At 37.6% G+C, this 22,410-nt stretch overlaps 1 protein-coding gene across 1 annotated transcript in view; it reads right to left on the bottom strand.

Moving 5' to 3' along the window:
• Positions 1-22,410, bottom strand: part of MORC1 (MORC family CW-type zinc finger 1) — a 183,569-nt gene that overhangs the window by 16,023 nt on the left and 145,136 nt on the right. The window contains 5 exon segments of the mRNA XM_017870879.1: positions 1,240-1,293; positions 2,896-2,968; positions 11,084-11,236; positions 16,426-16,492; positions 18,582-18,651. Of these exon segments, the coding sequence (XP_017726368.1) occupies positions 1,240-1,293; positions 2,896-2,968; positions 11,084-11,236; positions 16,426-16,492; positions 18,582-18,651 (417 nt within the window).

Below are 22,410 nucleotides of genomic sequence, written 5' to 3' on the forward strand. Positions count from 1 at the left end.
AAAAAAAAAAAAAAAAAAAAAAAAAAAGAAAGAATATGGTTTAGGTTCTACTTGTCAAGTTTGCCTCGTCGTATGTCTTTGGGGAACTTACTTCACCATTCTTTTTCAATTATAAAACAAGAATATTCAGATGTCTTCCATTATAACTGCTTCTTGGACTTTTGGCTAAGATAAAATGCGAATGTACTCCATTACCTATAAAAACTATGAGGCAGTGTCTCTGCTTAGAGTCATTCTTTGCACAACTCCAGGAAGTGCCAGTCACCTCTTAATCTTTACAGATTTTCATGTTATGAGAGCTTTCCAAAGATGGCTGTAAACATAAGCATACAGAAGAAGATGCTAATGTTTGCACTAATGATGGAGCTGGTGGCTAGGTGACAAAGCACAGGTAAAGTGTCAACAAAGACCCAACATTTCAGTCTTGGCTACTCTGGCCTGTGCGATGAATCTGGGAACCTTCATGGCCATCCTGGCTCTAACATTCATCCCCTATGTCAGCTTGGCCAAGTTCACAACTTGGAGTCCCAGGGTTTTTTTTTTTTTAAGAGTAAAATAAGGGATTTGAGGGCGTATGATTTTTTGAGATATTTCTGTAGTAGAACTGAAGGCTACTCTGGACTCTTTCTCCCCCAGGAAATTCTTAAGGACTAGATACACAGCATTATTTGATAACTGTTAAAAAAAATCTACCCAGAGAAAGAGAAAGGTTGTAAGGAAATACACAAAAATATTAGTATCAGTGATCTTGGAATGGTTTGAGGCTATGGATGAATTTTAAAACTGTTTTACTTCTTATATTAGCATTAATTACCTTTATGTCTACTTTTAGAATGGAAAAATCACTAACTTAAAAAACTATTGCTAAGGTACTTAACTCAGAGAGACATCAAATTGTTTGAAATAATTTAAAACTTTAATCTAAAATTTATGCTTCAGTCTAGCATTTTGAGGATTCAGTGAAAATATTTCTTAAAAGCTCACACTGTCCTGTTTCCTATTCAAGATACAGTCCTACTCCAAGTGTTTCATAGCTTCATGTTATAGAAATGTTAGTATTTTAAAATTCAAAAAGATGTTGCTTTATGACATCTGATATGCTATACATTAATCTAAGTCTCGATAAGTGAATGCAAATTTGATTTCCTTTCAAACCTAACATTTGGAAATGTACATTATTTATCCTTTGGAACACAGGATCATTTAGAATATAAATGGTGATACTGAAAGGACACTTACCTGGTTGAAACACATTTTCAGCTTTTTGTTTATATGCTCTGGGCACTGCTCCAGCTTTCATAAATGATAATAGAATAGGATATTAGCTTTTAGAGAATTTGCTGTCTACAGCAGAGTTATATCATGCAAGCATTCAGTATAAAAAGCATCAAAGTCTAGAACTGGCCAACATTGGTACCATGCGCCTTTTAAGTCTGAGTCTAATTAAATTAATTAACTAAATTATACTTTGCTTCCTTCCAAAAAAGAATTAAGTGAGCATACATAAATGAATACAGCACAGTTAAAAAAACTGTGCAGATACAGAAATCAAGGTGAAGAAAAATGAAGCGATAAAATAATAAATATTCAAAGGGAGATGTCAAGAGGGCAGCTGGAGTCTGGGTTTCTTGGAAGGGAGTGCCAGAAAAACAGATGGGGAAGTCACTGGCATGTGGGGGGTAGTATTAATGTTTTAGTGTTAGAGATTAGATGAGCTCACCCACAAATAGCATTTAATAGAGAAAAGAAAGTGGCCCAGGAACAAGCCTTCAGACATGCCAACACTGAGAAACCACGTACAATAGGAGCTGCCGCAAAGAAGATGGGAGAGAGGAAAGCAAAAAAATGGGCAGTGTGCAGTCAAGGGAGCTATAAAAAGAAGGTGCTTCAAGGTGAAAGTGGTCACCCAGGTTGAAGGCCTCTGACAGGTCAGGTAAAAGTGTCACTGCACTTATCAAGAGGTCACTGGTGGCCCTGACAAGAACAGTCATAGTTCAGCTGTGGAATCAGAAGCCCCATGGGAGAGGATGAGGTGAGAGTAGAGGGTAAAGAGGCAGAAACAATGATTACAGACTAGAAAATTAGGGAGGGTGCCCAGGATCAGACTCATATAGTCCCTCTTGCATTCATAATTTGTGCTGTTTTCAGTATATAAGTATATACCAAGTATATTCATCGTCTCCACAGGCAACAGTGAGCATGGAGATGGAGAAGAGACCTCCCACCCTCCCGCACTAGGCAGCTCTTCCCTCCACTTCTGCTGAGCAGCTTGCTTGTCAGGCACGCGCACCTCACTCAACTTCACCGCAGCCCTGCGGGAGCCCTTTGTAGACTACTGCTACTCAACCATAGCCAATAGATGTGAGGCTTACTCTTTGCACCCCAAGTAGCTGTTGGAAGTTTTTTTTCCAATCACGTTTGGTACTGTTTCTGAGAGGAGGTTTGGTCGACACAATTTTCTTCATCTATCTCAGTGATGTCTTGGTGATTTCAGTAAGATGAGTGCTTTGGATACCTAACGTGCCTGACCTACCCAATCCGCAGCTCAGCTCCTCATAATAAGCAGCTGATGAGGTGTATCTAAGGAACAGAAACTTTGTTTTTGGTGGGGGAGAGGGAACTCAGGGACCATGTCCTGTTTCTTTTCATCTCTGCAACTATCTGTCTGTAAGATCTTTTCCACCTTACATAACTCACAGTCACAATGATTTCAAATTTAGGTTTAATTACGAATCACCATTTTGTGTAAAGATGCTCATCTTCATTCACTTAAGCCATTCTAGGTCCTCTTATTGGAAACACTTTACATTTTTCTTCACTGAGGATTAAATTCAGGATATTCTATAATTCCCGCACAGTTCCAAAAAAAAAAAAAAACAATAAAAAACAACTCACCTCACAACTTAATGCAGGTTCTTCCAATTCTGATGGTAGCTGATACTCAGGAAAAAAATACAGAAGAATCTCCCTAGGAATACAAGCACAGCAGATATGGGAATATACAAGGATAACAGAGGTAGCACTCACCTGTCAGAACTGGATTTGTCTCCTGGGTATCAAACATCCTGGCAAAGATGAATATTAGTTACCCCAAACATTTTGTTTTAGAATTGACATCAAAGTGTTTTTCAGAAAGCATAGACTAGGGAGAGGAAGGTGAGTGTGGCTATAAAAAGGCAATAGGAGGGACCCTTCTGGTGAAGGAACTGGTCTGTATCTTGACTGCATCAATGTGAATATCCTGATTGTGATACTGTTCTACAGTTTTGCAAGAAGCTAGGTGAAGGGCGCAGGGGGTCTCTCAGCATTATTTCTTACAACTTAACGTGAACATATATTTATCTCAAAATAAAAAGGTTACTGAAAGAGGGAAGGAAGGAAGGAGGGAGGGAGGGAGGGAGGGAGGAAGGAAGGGAGGAAGGAAGGAAGGAAGGGAGGAAGGAAGGAAGGAAGGAAGGGGAGAAAAAAGAAAAGAAATCAGCCAACCTCACAAGGCCTCGCAGTCCATAAACAACCAGTCCAGGAAAGGCCTGTACCTAGTTGAGTGTTCTCTTCTGCAGAGAACCCAACATTGCAAATTTCTTGGAAGAAACTAGGCTGACTCAGACTTACTGACATTTTTCCTGAGAAAACCAAAGAGTTTAAGCCTCCAGAGTAATTTTGTCATGAGGGACTCCAAGACTGCTCTTAGAAATCATATGTGGACCCTGCTCTTTCTAAATAGTGGTGGCCGTTGTTCTGACAGGTGCTTCATTTTGTCACAAGGCAGTAGCACCCATCCTTCTACTGTGACAGTTTTTCTAGGATTAATCACCTATATGACACATATTTCATTCCTGGGAGAATATGAGATCTGGAAATTTATAGCCACCACATCTTAAAACTGCATAGTATTCTAATGCTGACATGTTCCAAGAGCTTCATGTATATTATCTATGGGATTTACAACATGTTTCCAGTTGTAAAATAATATGGTATACCAAAAACAAAACAGCTCTTTCTTATACAATTTACATTCCTCATACTTTAAGTATATTATTTGTATTAATACACATTTATAATTTCAAGGGGATTAAAACCAAAAAGCTGAAAATTCTTGGCATTGCCCAAACATGAAATATGACATACAACACTCCTCAGAATTATTTGTCTGGCTAGCAAGAAGATGAATGAGGTAGGAATGGGATTTAAAAAAAAGTGGGGTCGGGGGTTTCCAGGTATATGAGATGAGAAGAAATCATATGGCATAGAAAGAAAAGTTGCAACAGGAGTTCCTGGGAAAGGCAACCTGGGTCAACATTATGGCTGTTTTGTTGGAGCAGGAGGGGTGAGAGAGCTTTTACACAAACTAACCTTGCTACTCCTCAAATCCAGGATCCCTTTCCCCACCACAGGCTTGAAACCTTTTCAGAGTATTAGTTCTTTCCATTGTGAGTATAAATTCTTTTGTCTTTAAATTTACAGCAAATCAGAAATCCCCTAAGAATATGCTCTTAGACAAATAAATATTAGATGGTAGCATTTACTAGCGAAGGGGAGAAACCAAAGGAGAAGGTTGGTGAGAGAAAAAAGTTCTGGATTAGTTCTCGATTACTTTCAATCTGGCATCTCTATTTCAAAATCTATAGCAAACATCATCTATCGTCTGAATACTGTCTTACGTATGTACTATTATTTCTAAAAACAGACACATAATAGACATCTTTAAACATGATTTCATGTTTACTGAAATCACAGTACCTTTTGCCATTTTGCATTTTCTCAACTCAATTCCACAGGCATTCTTTAAACCCCTACTAAAACAACACTTTTGACCTTCAGTGCCCCACAGAGCCTGGCATCATGCCCCCATGCTAGGAACCCAATACAATCTTACTGAGCTGATTTGGTCTAGCAGAGAAATAGAGACAAGCAAGCAAGCTATTCCAACACCATGTGATAAATGCTTGGAGGACAATGAGAAAGGTACATCATGGAGACCAGAAGAAGGGGCTCTAACTCATATTTCAGTAGCCATAAAGGAAGAGTGGGAGTTAGCCAAGTGTAGTGGATGGGGGCATGTGAAGGAACTATTCCAGGCCACCGGCACCATACACCAGGGAATTTTGTATTTTTCTTTGGTAATATCTGACCAAAAGTTGGTCAGATTCAAGTATTTTTTCTTTGTGTTTGTTTGTTTGTTTGTTTTTGAGACTAAGTCTCACTCTGTTGCTGAGGCTGGAGTGCAGTGGTGCGCGATCTCAGCTCACTGCATCCTCCGCCTCCGGGGCTCAAGCAATCTTCCCAACTCAGCCACCTGAGTAGCTGGGATTACAGGTGTGCGCTGCCACGCCCAGCTCATTTTTGTATTTTTTTAGAGATGCGGTTTCGCCATGTTGCCCAGGCTGGTCTCAAACTCCTGAGCTTAAGTGATCCACCCACCTCGGCCTCCCAAAGTTCTGGGATTACAGTTGTAAGCCACCGCACCCAGTCAATCCAACTATTCTTTATAAAGTACTAGAATTGTGCCAAGCACTGCTATAATTTTCTACACATAATTTCATGCAATCTTTATGGAAACTCTGATTGAGGAATTATTCCTATTTTCTCTGATTTCCTGGCTATTAAAGACACCCCACCCCACCAGGCCCAAGTCAGTTCCCTGTACCCTCCTTCAATGTCTGTCTCCCTCCTGGACTCCCTGGTATTGAGCCTTTTACTCTCTTCTACATCAGATTGCTTCTAAATCGCTTCTCCCCTGGAGATTCTGGTCTGTAAGACTGACTAGAGAGGAAGACAAATTACCCAGCAACTTGCAGTCTCTAAACACAAACACACAGGCCTTTCTCTTTTCCTGCAAATTTAATTCAGGAAAACAATTAGATTCTGTAAAACCTATAGGATACCAAAATCATAGACTTAGGGTCTGATTGTAGATGCTTAAGAACTCTTTAAAAATTACTTCAGTTTTATTGTCTTGAGTCCCTTTCTTTAATGATATTCTTCAGCAAAACTTTCTTTGTTCTTGAGGATACATCTTATCTAACCTCTCTCTATCCTCAAACTTGAGATTTCCCCTAGAACAGACACAGTGAGCCATGAATCCATAAAGTACATTTCAACGTGGGCCAGGAGACACAAAGCACAAAATTATAGGAATAAACCAGCATTCATCCACTAGGAGCCACTGCGTCAAGTAGATGCAGCATCTGGGGCAACTCCTGAACCAAGTGCTGCCATTTCAATAGGACTTCTGTCCCACTTAGGAACAGGAACAGTCCTTCCCTTGAAGCATTTACTCAGAATTTTAACCCCAGAGTTGATAATAAAATCAGAAATTTATTTTTGTTTAACATTGTCTTTCTTCTCAAGAATTCAAGAAATAAATATCCTAAAGATCTCCAAAGTTGTTACTTTCATCCAGAATCTTGGCTATGATGCCCATCTCAGCTGAATTTCTGTGGAATCCACATTCATATCTGCAAGTTTGAATTTGAAGTTTTTATAGAGTTCAATTAAGTGAGCTGAACCACTAAATCAACACTATCTCTATAAATCATGGCCAAGCTTTGAAAGGTTCCAGTTAAGGGCCATTTCCATTTCACTCCATAGTCATATTCCTTTCTCAACAAAATAATTTTTACTAAGAAAAATCTTTGGCTCATGATGATACAACTCTACTCTTTCTAAAGGTGGTAGACATGGGCAGGAGTCCATAGAGTTACCTGGTCATCCAGCTTGTCTTTTTAAACAATAACCTAGTTAATTAGCTTAGTCCTGGCTAAGGAGAAGAGCAAGCTTCCTACTGGAGGTTGACCAAAACTTTCTTCCTCAACTCAGTAAAAGACTAGTATGAAATGGAAATGGCACAGTTCTAATAATGTTTTTTTGGCAGACCTCAACTGCTAGTGTATGTATTTTCATGGCCTTTTCCTTTAACAACTGGCAGAAATATTAAAAAGTGACTTTCTTTTAAACTTATTTTGGTATTTTAAAATCTAAGGCAACAAAAGCATGTTTATATTTTATAGAAATGAAATAAACGGAGTCTGCCTTATCAAGTTTACATACACAACAATAAACCAAAACAAGGCATTACAGTTCAACAGTTAAGAGCAAGGACTGTGGGGTCAGATTGACAGGAAGTCAAACCTAAGCTCTATCCACTTAAGTGTTATATAATGCTAGGCAAATTACTTAACCTCTACATGTCTCAGTTTTCTCATCTGTAAAATGACGATAATAAAAGTGTCTATTTATAGGATTGTTGTAAGATGACTGAGCTGTCATATGCAAAGCCCTTAGGACTATGCCCAGCATATAGTAAGTGCATAACAAATATGTATTGTTACTAATATTATTGCTATTATTATTATTATTATTATTTTTGAGGCGGAGTCTCGCTCTGTCACCCAGGCTGGAGTGCAGTGGCCGGATCTCAGCTCACTACAAGTTCCGCCTCCCGGGTTTACGCCATTCTCCTGCCTCAGCCTCCGGAGTAGCTGGGACTACAGGCGCCCGCCACCTCGCCCGGCTAATTTTTTTGTATTTTTTTTAGTAGAGACAGGGTTTCACCGTGTTAGCCAGGATGGTCTCAATCTCCTAACCTCGTGATCCGCCCGTCTCGGCCTCCCAAAATGCTGGGATTACAGGCTTGAGCCACCGCGCCCGGCCGCTATTATTATTATTCAAAGAGACTTGAAATGTAATACTACTCCAACATTTAGGATCATCTGATAAAATTTAATAGTTACCACTAATTTAACTCAGTTGCACTCCAATATTTAAAAGTATTTTAACATCCAGTAATACTACTTACTACTTTTTACACGAATCCCTTTCAATTAAATTAAAAGTATTACTTAAATACATGCTGATATATGTTAGACATACTGGGGACAATTCAATCTGTTTTCAAAGATGTTACTTTATTTGGGAAGTCAACAAACGAATACACAAAAAGCAAGAAGTAATATAAGACAGGAAAATGCCTAACTGAGCAAAATTAGGTAATGAGTATGTACACTAAAAACTATACTTTTAATTAATTGTTAGCATTAATTACACAGAGATGGCCAGACACTACCTTGGCATTGTGAAAACGGATAAGGATGATGTCATGTCCAAAGTGACCCAAATGGAGGGAACACCCTTCACACTTAAAAGGTCTCTAACTACTACTCTTTTTATCATATGACAAGAAAGGTAAATATGGTAAACAATTCTGTGTATTTCTTTATACTTTATATCCTTTACATTGCACACAGCGAGCCACATTCTTCATGCCTTGAAAAACTTAAAGTCTAGTAAATTCAAGACATTACATGTGGACCAGATATAAAATAGCAAATACTACTACAAAAACAACAACAAGAAAAACAACAAAATACCCAACAAAGAAAACAAGAAATCTGTTTTCACTGGTGAAATTTGAGAAAATACACTACGTGTTGCTGAAGGCAAAAGAGAAAACTGGTATGACAAGGAGCTCATTTTGTTTTAGTTAAAGCTATGTTCTGTCCAAATTTTTTTCATCATTGAATATTTTTAATAAAATAATCACCACACAAAATTTAAGCTGACACAGAATGGAGCTGATATATTAACACATCCAGCTTTCAGAGTGCTCAGCTGATAACAGTATGATGATTCTAAGCAGTAAAGAGTCTGTCTGTTCATTAGAGAGATAGTTTCTCGAAAATTTTAATTTTCTAGTGATGCCTAATGATAGAAGTGGATGCAATTTAAAGTCTTAGTACACTCAATCAGATTATCCCCTTTTTGATCACATGTAACTCACTAAAATAATAGAAATGTCACACTTAGACAAATAACAAAAATTAGTCAAGAAAAAAATCAGGAAAATAATGAATTTGAAAAAGAAAGTTGATCTATCTGAAAAAGAAATTTAAGTAGCTATGCATCCAAACTCTGCTGCAACACACTCAGACAGGTACCTATAGGTCTCCTAGTGTGAAGAGAGGGTATGTACTATATATGATTAAGAGCATGGGATTCCAAATCAGAAAGCCTTACCTTAAACCCCAGCCCCATCCTTCATATTTATGTAATTGTCCATGAGACTTGTAATGTGTTAGTTCCTCTAAGCTTCAGTCTCCTCATCCATATACAATATTTAAAAATAACACCAATTTCATGAATTTGTGAGAATAGAAATTAACTTATAAAAAGTAAGTGGGTGGATGCCTGAAATATAAAGGTTCAAACCTGATAACTATTATTGTTTAGCTATTGTTATTATTATTTTTATGGAGACAGGGTCTTGCTATGTTTCCCAGGCTGGTCTCGAACTCCTTTTTTCAAGCAATCCTCCCACCTTGGCCTCCCAAAGTACTGGGATAACAGGCATGAGCTACGGTGCCTGGTGTGACAATTACTATTATTAAGAAGGCCTGGTTCACTTGTAGCAATGTCCAAATAATTGGATATGTAGTCATAGTCATACATTTTTAATGATATTCACATTTATTCAAATATATACAGGCACATGCATATATAACTTACTGTATACTACTATGCTTTAGTGACCAACCAATAGGCCTGAATTTTAGGACCAGTAACACATCAGGATTCAAATTTATAGCAACCCACTTTCAAAGCTGAGGATCTTAAATACTACTTCTAGAAAAATACAGGCAGAGGGTAGGAAACTAGTTAGAGAATCCCATTCTTTAGGGATTATACTGTAAGCTACAGCAGTATAATACTGACATCTATCTAGATCATTGGATAAGTGGCCCTTTTCAACCTTATAATGCCTGAACCATGCTGAGGGTCTGGCCTGCTTTGGTCCCATTTCCAGGCTAGTGGAAGATTGCCAACCAGACAGAATGGGATATTTGGAGGTCAGAACTTGGTGTTCTGGAATGTAGCAGTCTGTCTTCATTGCTCCATCAACAACTTGTCTCTGGATCCCTAGTGTCAGTAGTGAAAATAGGTCCCTCTACAAAGTCCAAGGTGGGTCCATCCACATGTAACCAAGAGTGCTTCCTTCCTCCTGGGGCAGGACTGTTGTTAGGCATGAGACAGCAGGTGGGGCCTTCATGCCCATGTCATAATCATAGCCCTGCAGCCCTGGATGCTGCTACAGAGACTTTCATCAAGCCCATGGCATCTGTAGAATTGGGTTCAAGTCTACTGGGGTTAGCAGTCTCCTCTCACAAACGGGACCACAGCCTGAGCCTTAGTAGAGGCTACAGTCCCTATGTAAGTGTTCTCCTCCATCTTTCTCTTTCTTCCTAACTGCTTCTACTGTTTGAGAACTCTCATCTTCAGGAAGATTATGTCAATCACTGATGAAAAAATCAAGCAGCTATCCTAAGGAAAAATACTATTCCAGGTAGGGCATGTGTTTGTTTTCCCTTGCCCAGAGCCTCTTACCCCACACAAGACCTTTAAAACCCAACAAAAGTCTGTGGATCCCGACAACACCAATGAGGTACACTAATTTAGTGGTGCTACTGGCCCCACCTCCCACCCTCCCACATGGCACCTATTTTAGAGCATGCTTTGGTATACAGACTTCTTTGACTTGATTTTAAGGCCCCCATCTATTATCAGTCTCTATTTGGAAAAACCCTGAATCATGAACTTTTCCCTCTCCTTGTCTCCATCCTTTGAGAAATGAGACCCAGACATTTAAATTCCTCAAATAACATGCCCACAAATGTTAACATTCTACACAGAACAAAACAAGCAAAACTCAATTTCCCTCAATAAGTTCAGTATCCAAAACTAAAACAAACAAAAAAACCCAGATTTTTTTAAAAGGCCATATAATGTCATAAGAGTCTTTGTTGGGGAAAAAAGAAAGAAAATTCAGTAAAAAGTATTTATTACATTTAAGAGAAGACTAATGTCCACCATATTGCCAAACTATGTAACAACAGGCAGTTACCAGTTCTATTATAAGAGACATTTAACCCATAGTATATCTAAATCAGCATAGTTAGGAGAAAAGTCATAATGTCACGCCATTGAATTTATTCAGTATCATTAAAACTCAGTAGGGAAAACAACAGGAGTTGTCACTCCTTAGAAAGTGAAACAAAGCATGTGGAAATATGTGAGTAAACATCTTTACCTTAATTTAGACTTCAGTTTTCTCACTGTTTCCTCGACAGGTGTGCTTTGAGACGACGATGGCGAAGAAGCAACTTTATCACTGCCACTCACACAAACTCTGTCTTTGCGTCCAGAACTTAGATTCACATCTTCCATCGGCACATTAAGCAAGCTGAGGTTTATCATTTCAAAGTAGAAATCATGTTAGGTATTAACAATTTCAGAAACATTAATATACAAAAAGGAGTGAAATGTTCATATACAACAAATGAGAACAAGAACATACGTGTAATGCTAAAAACTGCCACCACTGTAGTTACATGAAACAAATTCTTAATTAGAAGAATTTATATTTATTCCAGTCACATATTTTTTCAAAGTTTTTAGGTAGTAACAACTAAAAGGAATTGGTGATAATTTATTTTTAATAGTAGTCATATACCACTTGTCTTTCATTTGCTGAAAGAGACTTTTGAAACCTGTTAAACAACTACAGAATATTTTTTGTAAGCCTCATGGTAACCATACAGCAGAAATCTACAATGGATATACTTAAAAAGCAACAAATTAAAACATACTGTAACCAAGTAGCCCCATTTTTCTAAGAAAAAGAAAATGAGTTACTATTATTTTTTATTATTTCTTATTTTCTCTTTTCTCCATTTCCCCATTCCCCACTTCCTACATAGTCCTTTAGAAATGCAATTGAAACCTTTTACCTCCCCTTCACTAGAAACTCCCTAGAGGGCAAGTTCATCTAACTGTATGCTTAGAAACTCGAGTGGAACTTCCAGCCACCAGGAGACTGCCTCCAGAGGTAACAGTTGATTTACAATCTAAAGTCCCACTATGAAACTCTCTCCACCTAGAAAGTTTTCAGCCACCTTTAAAACCTACTTCTGCCCATGAAATGCTAACTCTACTGCCCAGTAGATAAGGTACCAAGCTAGCATGGGGACCCACCCACCTGCTCACCTCCTCCCCTGAGGTGCAATTCATGATAGGCCCCCTTTAAAAGTGTCCACTTTCTGCTCCAAAGATGAAGTGGTACCCTGAAGGCAGTAAGCCTGTACTTCTTCCCCTAAGCTAGCTTTGGAATAAAAAGTCACTTTCTTTACACCAGACCTAGCTTTTGTTAATTAGACTCTGCAAGCAGTGGGCAAGTGAACCTGTAATGTGGTTACAATACAGAAAAAAATCAACTTAACTACAAATGCAAGAGACTTTTAAACTAAAGTTTATTTTAGCCTGAGAGAAAAGCACAGAAATCAAACAAAAAAAAGAACAAAGTCAGTTGAGAGAAATACTTAGTCACGACCTGGAAGAGGAAGAAGAATGTTCAGAGCTACTGGGGTGGAGTGAACAGGAAGCAAATGGAAAGAGATGAGATGAGAGAGGTCAGTGTTGGGATCACAGGGCATCGTGGGCATGGGGAGGGAACTAGAGTTTCTTTTAAGCAGAGTGGGCACTACCATTGGAAGTTTTCAGGCATGGGAACGAGGTGATCTGACGCAGGTTTTAAAAAGATACATGGCTGCAGCATGAAAAATAACTCACGGTAAGGATGTATAGTTTGTTGATGAGACTAAAGCTTTCAGTACCACAGGGCAACAAAAGTACAAGAGTCTGGGGCAGCACGCCATGGGAAATGAAGCTGGGGAGGGCGAGTAGGGGTCAGATCACGAAGGGTTTTGTTTGTCAAGTAATAAAAGATTTTATTTTGGTAATCCTTTCATGCTGATGTCCATAAATTAAGATCACAGCTCCAGAGAGTTTTACATGTTTATAAGATGAGGATCTTTAAAACTGGTTAACAGTTTATATCAAACGGAATGTGCTTCTACTGTCAACAGCTCTTTGGCATTAATTATACTGTCTAACTTCAGCTGATTTTTTTGAGATTAAGAACATTATATAAACTAATGGTTAATTGCCTGTTAAAGAATACTTACACAACATCTGAATGCTCATTAGTTATAACCTCCTGTATGCTGACATTTTATTAAAGAAGTCTTTTTCTTTAACCATTTTAGGGATGTTAAAGATTCATTCATATTGGCGTTGAGGTTGAAGGGTAAAAAGTACTATACTAGAGCACAGGAGATTCCTCTCTAAACCTCTGTTTCTTGTTCTGTTGAATAATAATAGGGCCTACTTCATAGAGTTATATTGAGGATATACAAAGAATGTAGCTCAATGTTTAGTGTAAGTGCTCAGTAAATAATACCTATTATTGTTGTTATGATCATTTTTATCATCACCATCATTCATAATGCATTTGGTAAGTTTCTTCTATTAAGATTTGTTTTCCCTAGAATAAAACCTAGGCAATACCATTCAGGACATAGGCATAGGAAAGGACTTCATGACTAAAACACCAAAAGCAATGGCAACAAAAGCCAAAATAGACAAATGGGATCTAATTAAACTAAAGAGCTTCTGCACAGCAAAAGAAACTACCATCAGAATGAACAGGCAACCTATAGAATCGGAGAAAATTTTTGCAATCTATCCATCTGACAAAGGACTAATATCCAGAATCTACAAAGAACTTAAAACAAATGTACAAGAAAAAAACAACCCATCAAAAAGTGGGCAAAGGACATGAACAGACACTTCTCAAAAGAAGACATTCATGCAGCCAACAGACACGTGAAAAGATGCTCATCATCACGGGTCCTCAGAGAAATGCAAATCAAAACCACAATGAGATACCATCTCACACCAGTTAGAATGGCGACCATTAAAAAGTCAGGAAACAACAGGTGCTGGAGAGGATGTGGAGAAATAGGAACGCTTTTACACTGTTGGTGGGAGTGTAAACTAGTTCAACCATTGTGGAAGACAGTGTGGCAATACCTCAAGGATCTAGAACTAAAAATACCATTTGACCCAGCAATCCCATTATTGGGTACATACCCAAAGGATTATATATCATGCTACTATAAAGATACATGTACACATATGCTTATTGCGTCACTATTCACAATACCAGAAACTTGGAACCAACCCAAATGTCCATCAATGATAGACTGGATTAAGAAAATGTGGCACATATATACCATGGAATACTATGCAGCCATAAAAAAAGATGAGTTCATGTTCTTTGCAGGGACATGGATGAAGCTGGAAACCATCATTCTGAACAAACTGTCACAACGACAGAAAACCAAACACTACATGTTCTCACTCATAGGTGGGAAGTGAACAATGAGAACACAGGTACACAGGGTGGGGAACATCACACACCGGGGCCTGTAGTGGGATTGGGAGGCAGGGGAGGGACAGCATTAGGAGATATACCTAATGTAAATGACAAGTTAATGGGTGCAGCAAACCAACATGGCACATGTATACCTATGTAACAAACCTGCACGTTGTGCACATGTACCTTAGAAGTTAAAGTATGAAAAAAAAAAAACCATCACCCAGATCAAGTTATGGGACATTTCACCCAAGAAGTCGTTAAAGCCCCTTTCCAGTCAATCCTCACCCCATTCCCACTCTGGCAATCACCATTCTGATTTCTATCTCCATGGATTATTTTTGCTTCTTCTTGAAATTCACATAAAGGAATATACTGATTTTGATTTTTCTTTTATTGCAAAAAAAGATTTGTTTTTTGTGGATTGTTTCTAACATTCATATTGTGTTTACAAGTCAACAGTGATTACAAAAAAACCAACAATCTCATAAAGACCAAAAAGTATTACATGAAATAATATATACATGCATATACACACTCACATACACACAACTGTGTTTTAGTTTGTTTTTGGATGAATCTTAAATTGTAAAGCAAATTTTCATAAATAATTCTAAGTCAAAGTATCGGCCATGAGAAGGCCTGGCAACAGCACTGGGGGAAAAAATTACGTCACTTATTTAATCAACAAATATTATTGAGTGCCAAGTATGAGTCAGTGTCATTCTGGATATTAGAGACCCAGGGATAATAGCAAGACAGTCCCTACTCTCATGGAGTGCGTTGGCATCTAGTGAAAAATAGAGAAAATAAGCAAGCTACGATTAAAAAACGGTAAAAAGAAATAGGTGGTAAAGGAGATACTTTAAAATAGTAATATACTTTTTGAAAAAAATAAAACAGGATGATAAAAGTGTGACTTATCAGAAATGGGATGGGCTACTTTAGATGGAGTTGTCAGAGAAGATCTTTCAAAAGCTTAGAATTATGAAGAAGACAAGAAGGCCTATGTCCTTTAGGAGCCTGTATGCAATGGGAAGACAAAGATTCAAACAGATAACTTCATCTGACTGTGATCACTGCTCACCATTGCGTGTCAGAACACAGAATTTAACAAATAACTACTGAACGAATTACAATACAATCTCATCATTGCAACAGTGCCTCTGTGAATACCTGAGTTTGCTGAGGAGAGTCAAGAAGACCCTAAAGAAGGGAAAACTTGAACTAAGACTTAAATGAAAGGGTAACTGACACTGACATACAAGTTGCTGAGGCATTCAAGTAAAGGAAGTGGTACAGACAAAGGGATGAGATGTGATAAAACAGAACTACTAGTAATTTAGAACCTTTGGGAAGCAAAGTGGGGGCTAAAAGTAGAGGCAGTAGAGAAGAGGATTGGTGCCATGCTAAGGAGTTTGTAACTTACCTTAAAAGTAGTGGGGGCTGAAAAGGCTTTGGAGTAGAAGAGTAAGGTGATGAGGTCTGAGTGCTGGATTGACTCACTACCCTGTTAGCAAGTGCAGGGAAATAAAAGCCCCTCTCCGTTTTTTCTTGCTCTTAATTCAATGTGCTCCTATGCAAAGAGCACAGGATTTGGATTCAGAGAAACTGGGTCTGAATGCCTGGAAAGCAGCTTAGGTTTGGAACAGAGGATAAGGATTTGCTTCCTTGAAAATATTTTTTTAATTCTATTGGATATCTAAAACATTCAGCTGATTTCATTTTAAAAGTGATAAAATTCTTATGTCAAGAAAATTCTAGCATGCAATGATTATAATTACATGTATGTATGACAATAAGATAATGAACCACAGGGGAAAAAAATCAGTTAATGATTTCATAATCATACCTTATATATGTGTGACATTTTCAGTTCTTTGACTACATTAAAGTAATTTGAATTGTTTACTTGCTGTGGGTAGGAAGTTAAGCCAGCTCCATTTCATTATTTCCAATTCTTCACAAAAGAAATGAAAAGGTTTGGGGGAAAGGTGTATTGCTAATTCTTTCATGTCTCTGTTGTAAAATTTGGTTCCATTCTTGATTGCTTTTGTTGCTATTATTTTCTTTCTTCTTGTATTTAAACATTGATAATTACTTTTCAGCAGTATAACTGCACTCACTTGGAATTTGTATAATTGTAGTACACTCACCTTTTCCAGCTAGGTAATGAAGAGCTTCTTTTCATTGCTAGAACATCATTGCACAGCTCCTGTTTTTCTTCAAAAGAACATAGACAAACAATCGCATTTGGATGGTCACACAATAAACTGAACCAAAAGAAATGTTAGCGGTTCATTACCTACCTCTGTATAATATGGATTTGTATTCAAACATCCATTTATAAAACTGTATCAATTGTAAGGAGATTTATAATATGTTCTTAAGGTAGTTTATAGTGTTTCAAAATAAAGTTTATGTAGTATAGACAGTTATCCAAGAGACTCTGTAACTCTTTTTTGGTAATTTTTAAATTGACATTTTTTACCAAAGCCTGGAGTACTGATCAGAACTTTTGATTCCCTGTTTTCGCCAGCCTCTACCAAGACAACCATCTTCCCCCTAGTATCCCACTCTCTCCTATTTGGGGTTCAGGTTCAAAGACATTCTGACAGATCCCAATACAAAATGTGTCTCCAGTAGGAAGGTGAACTTTAAAGCAGGAAGAGACCTAGAGTCATTTAGTTAGTCTCCTCATTCAGAGGACTTCAGAATTACAGGTTCACAGAGTTTGGTGATTTATTTCCAGTTCACAGCAAAGCAGAAATTCTATGATCCACTTGGATTGTTCTAAGAGTGTCTTGGGGACAGTATAAGCAATGAGTCAATGTGTCCTTCTTCCATGTAGAAGTCTTTATTATAACTGTCTAGATACCTTGTTACACTAAGTAAACCTTTACCAACAAGTTTAGGGTTATTGGAAGCTAAGTAGCAGAGGACATCAACAAGCAAAGTTCTAGATGGTGGGTGAATGGCTGAGGATCTGCCTGACCCTTTTAAGGAAAAAGGATGAATGGACAGATGTTTTCCAACCATGCTGTGCAGGCACCATTGGTTTTATTCACTGACTTGCAATGCAAAGTGAAAATTTTTAACCCAACAGCTAACTAATTCAAAATAATAGTCATTTGAAAACATTTCACAATTTGTTCCTGCCAAACCTAAGAAGAGTATTTAAATTTAAATATTAATTTTAGGGTAAAATTACATTAGCAATTTTTCTAGTACAGTTTGGAAATCCAACAGAACCATACTTGAAGGCACAGTAGTAGTTTGAACTGTCTATAAAAGATTGGCTTTAAAATTAAGACACCCTTACAAAAGAAATCCTGATGGTGGAATTGCAAATTATTGTAATTAAGATGAAAAAGAAAAAGTGTGATTTCTTAGGGACCTCACTAATGGGCTCAAACATAAAGTTGTGAATGAATGTGATTACATTACCTAAGCAACAAAGTATGAAGGAAGAAAAAACATGCCACCAAAAGAGAACATAAAACCATGGCATGGATTGATAAAAAAAAGGATTGGGAATGATGAAACCAAATGAGCTGAGACTAAGATCTTTGAAAGTTATTTCAAAATAAGACAAAGACGATGAAAATAATGGATGTGCTTCTCGGGTCCAATGGTATAATATCAAAATAAAAAGATAATGGCGTAATAATATTAGAATGTATAACGAAAGAATTACAGTAATAACAATGAACACTAAGAAAATAAAACATTTTGAATCCAGTTTGTTTTCAGCTTCTCTATCCAGGAAATTATTACTGGATTGAATATTGTAAGACGGCAACTTCATGCCTTAAGTAAGTTCAAGTCTTTTACCTGAGACACATTACATCGCCTGGACATGAAGAAAACTATTTAATAAACGTGTTTGTTGAACTACTTTTAGGGACCTCAGAAGAATCATGAAAAGCAAAAAGTTACTAAAAGATGAAAACACAGGAACTGTCATCATCATAATTTTCAAAACAGATTTTGAAAAGTATTGACTTGATTTCCATCCTAATCAACATTAGAATGAGAATTCAAGACAGAGAGTGGCGTAAGTCTATGGAAATTTCAGGCAGTGTGGCAGTGCTGGGGACACTATCCTCGGTCAGAAAGTGTCTCTCTGCCCCACCAAAACACACAATGTTGGCAGCTCACCCTCTCTCTACTCCTGTCACTTCCAGAACAACAAACTTAATTTTTTAAAATCCAAGTTGCTGACAAACTTCTGATCTATATATTAGGCTGTCAAGCCATATTGAAAACGTCTCAAACATTATAATATATATATGAGCTGATTTTTTTTTACCTTGGTTTATAAGAGGAATTTCCTTTTTTTCTTGTTTCAGTGAAGCATCAGTGTTGCTTTTATCTGAAACCTGAAAAACAAGCTCTTTATTTAAAATGGTACAGAAACATAGGACATATTATAAAACTGATAAAAGACCTTGAAAAGCAGTGTCCCCAGCAGAAAAGAGATCAAAATGTTAGCAGCAGTAAAGCTATGCACTTGTTATAAAGGGAACAAGTGGTACATGTACAAAACAATAATGGTATAAATCTCAAGGATGATTGTATTATCATAGTCATATTTACTCATTTGATTTCTTTCAAGGGATTTTTGTATTTCTACTAATATTTGTGCAGGTATTTAAAAAATTGATATTACACATGGATTAACAATGTCTACAACAAATGGGTCAAGTCTTTGATTCACCAGAAACAACCATTGAGCCTCTATTGTTTTGAAGAAGCTTAGGGTACCTCTGGTTGCTGCAAAGCAGACAGAGGAGGAGTTCAGCATCTGTGCAATGAAAACTTTGGAGAGTTTGGGGCTGGGGCCTGTAGTTCCAAAGCATAATAGATAAGGAGATGGGGATGGGGAGTTGACCTGGAATACTGGGGGATGGGATATCTCATCTTCTGATAGAATCCCAGGCAAGTTGCCTGAAAGGGGCTGCAGAGTCTTAGTGTGTTGATTGCTGGAGTCAGGAGGGTTACTGGCACCTGGAGAGAGAGGATGGGTATTTGTTCATGTGTGATTGGGAGGCTGAGAGGGTGGGAGTGGATAGGGGACATCTGAGGGATGAAGTGCACCATTCATAAGCCAGGTCTATGATCACTTTGGGAATTCTGTTAAGATTCATTTTACAAGGCTCACATAAAGCTGACTTACACTTTGGGAATATACCTTAGATGAGAGACAGAGAAAGAGAGAATGTGTCTGTTTATGCCTTCGGGAAAAGACAACCAGAATGCTCCCTCTATGTATTTTGTAAATATGTGAGAAGGTAGAGGAACAGGCAGTTATGAAAGAAAGAAAATGAAGAAAGCAAGCAGAAGGCAAAAGCTCCTGTCTGCTCCTTGTTCTGAAGACCCCCGAACACACACTGATACGCACACAACCATGTCCCCATCTGTTACCTCATGTAAGATAGGGAGCTGTCAGTTTTTTTCAAGTTTGTTCATTGTGGATATATCTTTCATCTTTCATGCCCCCTCCAACCTGCTAAACAAATGTGGTCTAGAGAGGATGTCAACTCGCTTTTTTTCCCCCTCCCAGGAACCAAAGGAGTATTTTTACATAGCATTCTGGAAACTGTGCTCTCTCAGGAAGCAGGTTAAATGGGCACACACATAGCCTAGCAACAAAATAACTGTGTAGCTGTCTATCATTGCCATATCCCATTTCACCTAAATGAAGAGCAAGAAAAGCCTTATGGATAAGGGGAAAAGAAATAAGACTACTTATAAGCTACTTTTGTCTATTTCAAAAAAAATTTTGTACTTAAATTGTAAATAAGTGACTGCCCCAGGAAGTAATCAAAATGCATATTTTTTAAAGATTCATTTTGCAAAAAATCTTGAAAGTGACCTTAAAGTGTATGTTTTATTTACTTCTGATTAACATAAAATTTAAAGTTTTTTTCTGATGCACTGATATATAAGGAAAATCTACATGATATTAAGTGTCTCCAACTTTGGACTAAAGATTTTTTGGACCAGTTTATAAGCAGCATAGACTATTATCAGCAATAGCTAATAGGAACCACAAGATAGGCTTATGAGAGGAACTATTTAATGCCTTTCGTTATAAGCACTTTGTTATAATCCAAGATGATTATATCAAAACGTATTAATTTTCTTGGTAACTTTCTTTTATGATGAAATCAGACAAGATGAAAGTATCCAAGGTTAACAAAAATGACAGCACTCCCAGAAAAGAAATTTTGTTGTTGGTGTTATTAACAGAGCCTCATGAAATTAATTATTTTGTATTCTATTGTTTAGTTCTCTGCTTTGAGTTCTGAAGGGCTGTTTTTTCTAGGATCAGATATGCCCTCTTACCCCAAAAATGTTACTTGTACAAAGCTCTGCCACTTCTATAACATGAAAAATTTCTTTTCTTTTCCTTTGTTGTATTATCTTTATTCTAATGTTTAAAAGATTTTGGATAAATGATTTAAAGCCTACAGTATTTTCTTTGAAATAACATTGTGTAAATCTGATTTTATAGGATGCTGCCTTCTACTACAATATAGTTGAGAGTCTGAATTTTTTCAAGATGAGACAAGAAAACACACAGCTGTTTTTTCAATTACATTACTTGTATATTTGATCTTACTTATAAAGGTCTTTCATCTACATTAATTGGTTTCCTTATAGAAATGTTCTTCAGTCACTTAGGCTTAACTGTGTCTCATATTCTGAAGCTGGAGGAAACCTTTTGCCTGAGATTTTTACCTATATCATGAAATAGACAACACCTCACACAAAGTAAGTGAGATTATAGTTAAGTCTTAACATAGAGTTTAAGACATCTTAATTAAAATTTATGTTAACAATGAGCAGGGTGGGATTTGTCAGTTCTCCAAGGGATGCAATGGATCAACATAATACCGCATGCTCAATTTTGTAATGTATCTACTTAAGAAGATAAATAAATCATAAATAAGTCAGAGGAAAAAAAGAACATACCACAGGCAGCTGTGCAACACCTATTTAATTTCATTGCTGTTAAGGAAACTTAAAAACTGGGTAATATCACTTTATCTGATTTCTTTTACTTCTACTCCTTTACCCCTTCATGCCTACTTCAAGCACTTATTACTATGAAGGAGCCATAAGGGCTATAAGACCAGTAAATACAGTAAATACCTTTCTGCCAACTTCAAAGACTCCTTCTGTTTGCACTAATCCAGTTACCATTATGTTCCAGGCCCTCCCCTTCACTCAGTAATTTATTCACTAACATTGGGTTTCTAGTGTGGGCCAGAAAGTATTACAGTGAAAAGTCCAAAGTCCTGCTGATATGGTTTGGCTGTGTCCCCACCCAAATCTCATCTTGAATTGTAGCTCCCATAATCCCATAATCCCATAATCCAGTAATCCCGTAACAGGAGGGACCTAGTGGGAGGTAATTGAATCATGGGGGTGGCTTTTTCCTGTGCTGTTCTTGTGATAGTGAGTAACTCTCATGAGATCTGATGGTTTTATAAAGGGTAGTTCCCCTACACACACTCTCTTGCCTGCTGCCATGTAAGACATGCCTTTGCTCCTCTGCCTTCCACCATGATTATGAGGCCTCCCCAGCCATGTGGAACCTCTTTTTTTCTTTATAAATTATCCAGTCTCGGGTATTTCTTCATAGCAATATGAAAATGGACTAATATACCTGCCTTTATGGAACATGTTTTCTACATTCAGTAAACAAAAATATAAATATGTAACATACTGTCAGGTATTGGAAGTTCTGTGAAGAAAAATAACACAGGTGAGAGAGAGTAGTGTAAGTTGTTGCATAATCTGACCCCCTCACCTCTCTGCCATCATCTCACATCCTCCATTTGGCTCTCCAGCAGCTCTTTTACAAATATGACAGGCACACTCCTCTCACGTCTTTGGTTTGTTGTTTTATAGACTTGTTTGCTCCCCCAGCTTTTTCCTAGTCTTTCCTAAGCATCCCCTCAGTGGGGCCATCAGTGGTCACTCTACCTAAAATTCCAACTACTGTTCACCACATGCAACACAGATACTTCCTATTCCCTTCCCATGCTTTTTCTCCCTAATACTTGTCATTACCTACCATGCACCATATTTACTTATTCATCTTGTCTAATGAATGATCCCCCCACTAG

Source organism: Rhinopithecus bieti, unplaced genomic scaffold (assembly GCF_001698545.2).
Source record: "Rhinopithecus bieti isolate Rb0 unplaced genomic scaffold, ASM169854v2 scaffold_5478, whole genome shotgun sequence".
Taxonomy (NCBI): Eukaryota; Metazoa; Chordata; class Mammalia; order Primates; family Cercopithecidae; genus Rhinopithecus; species Rhinopithecus bieti.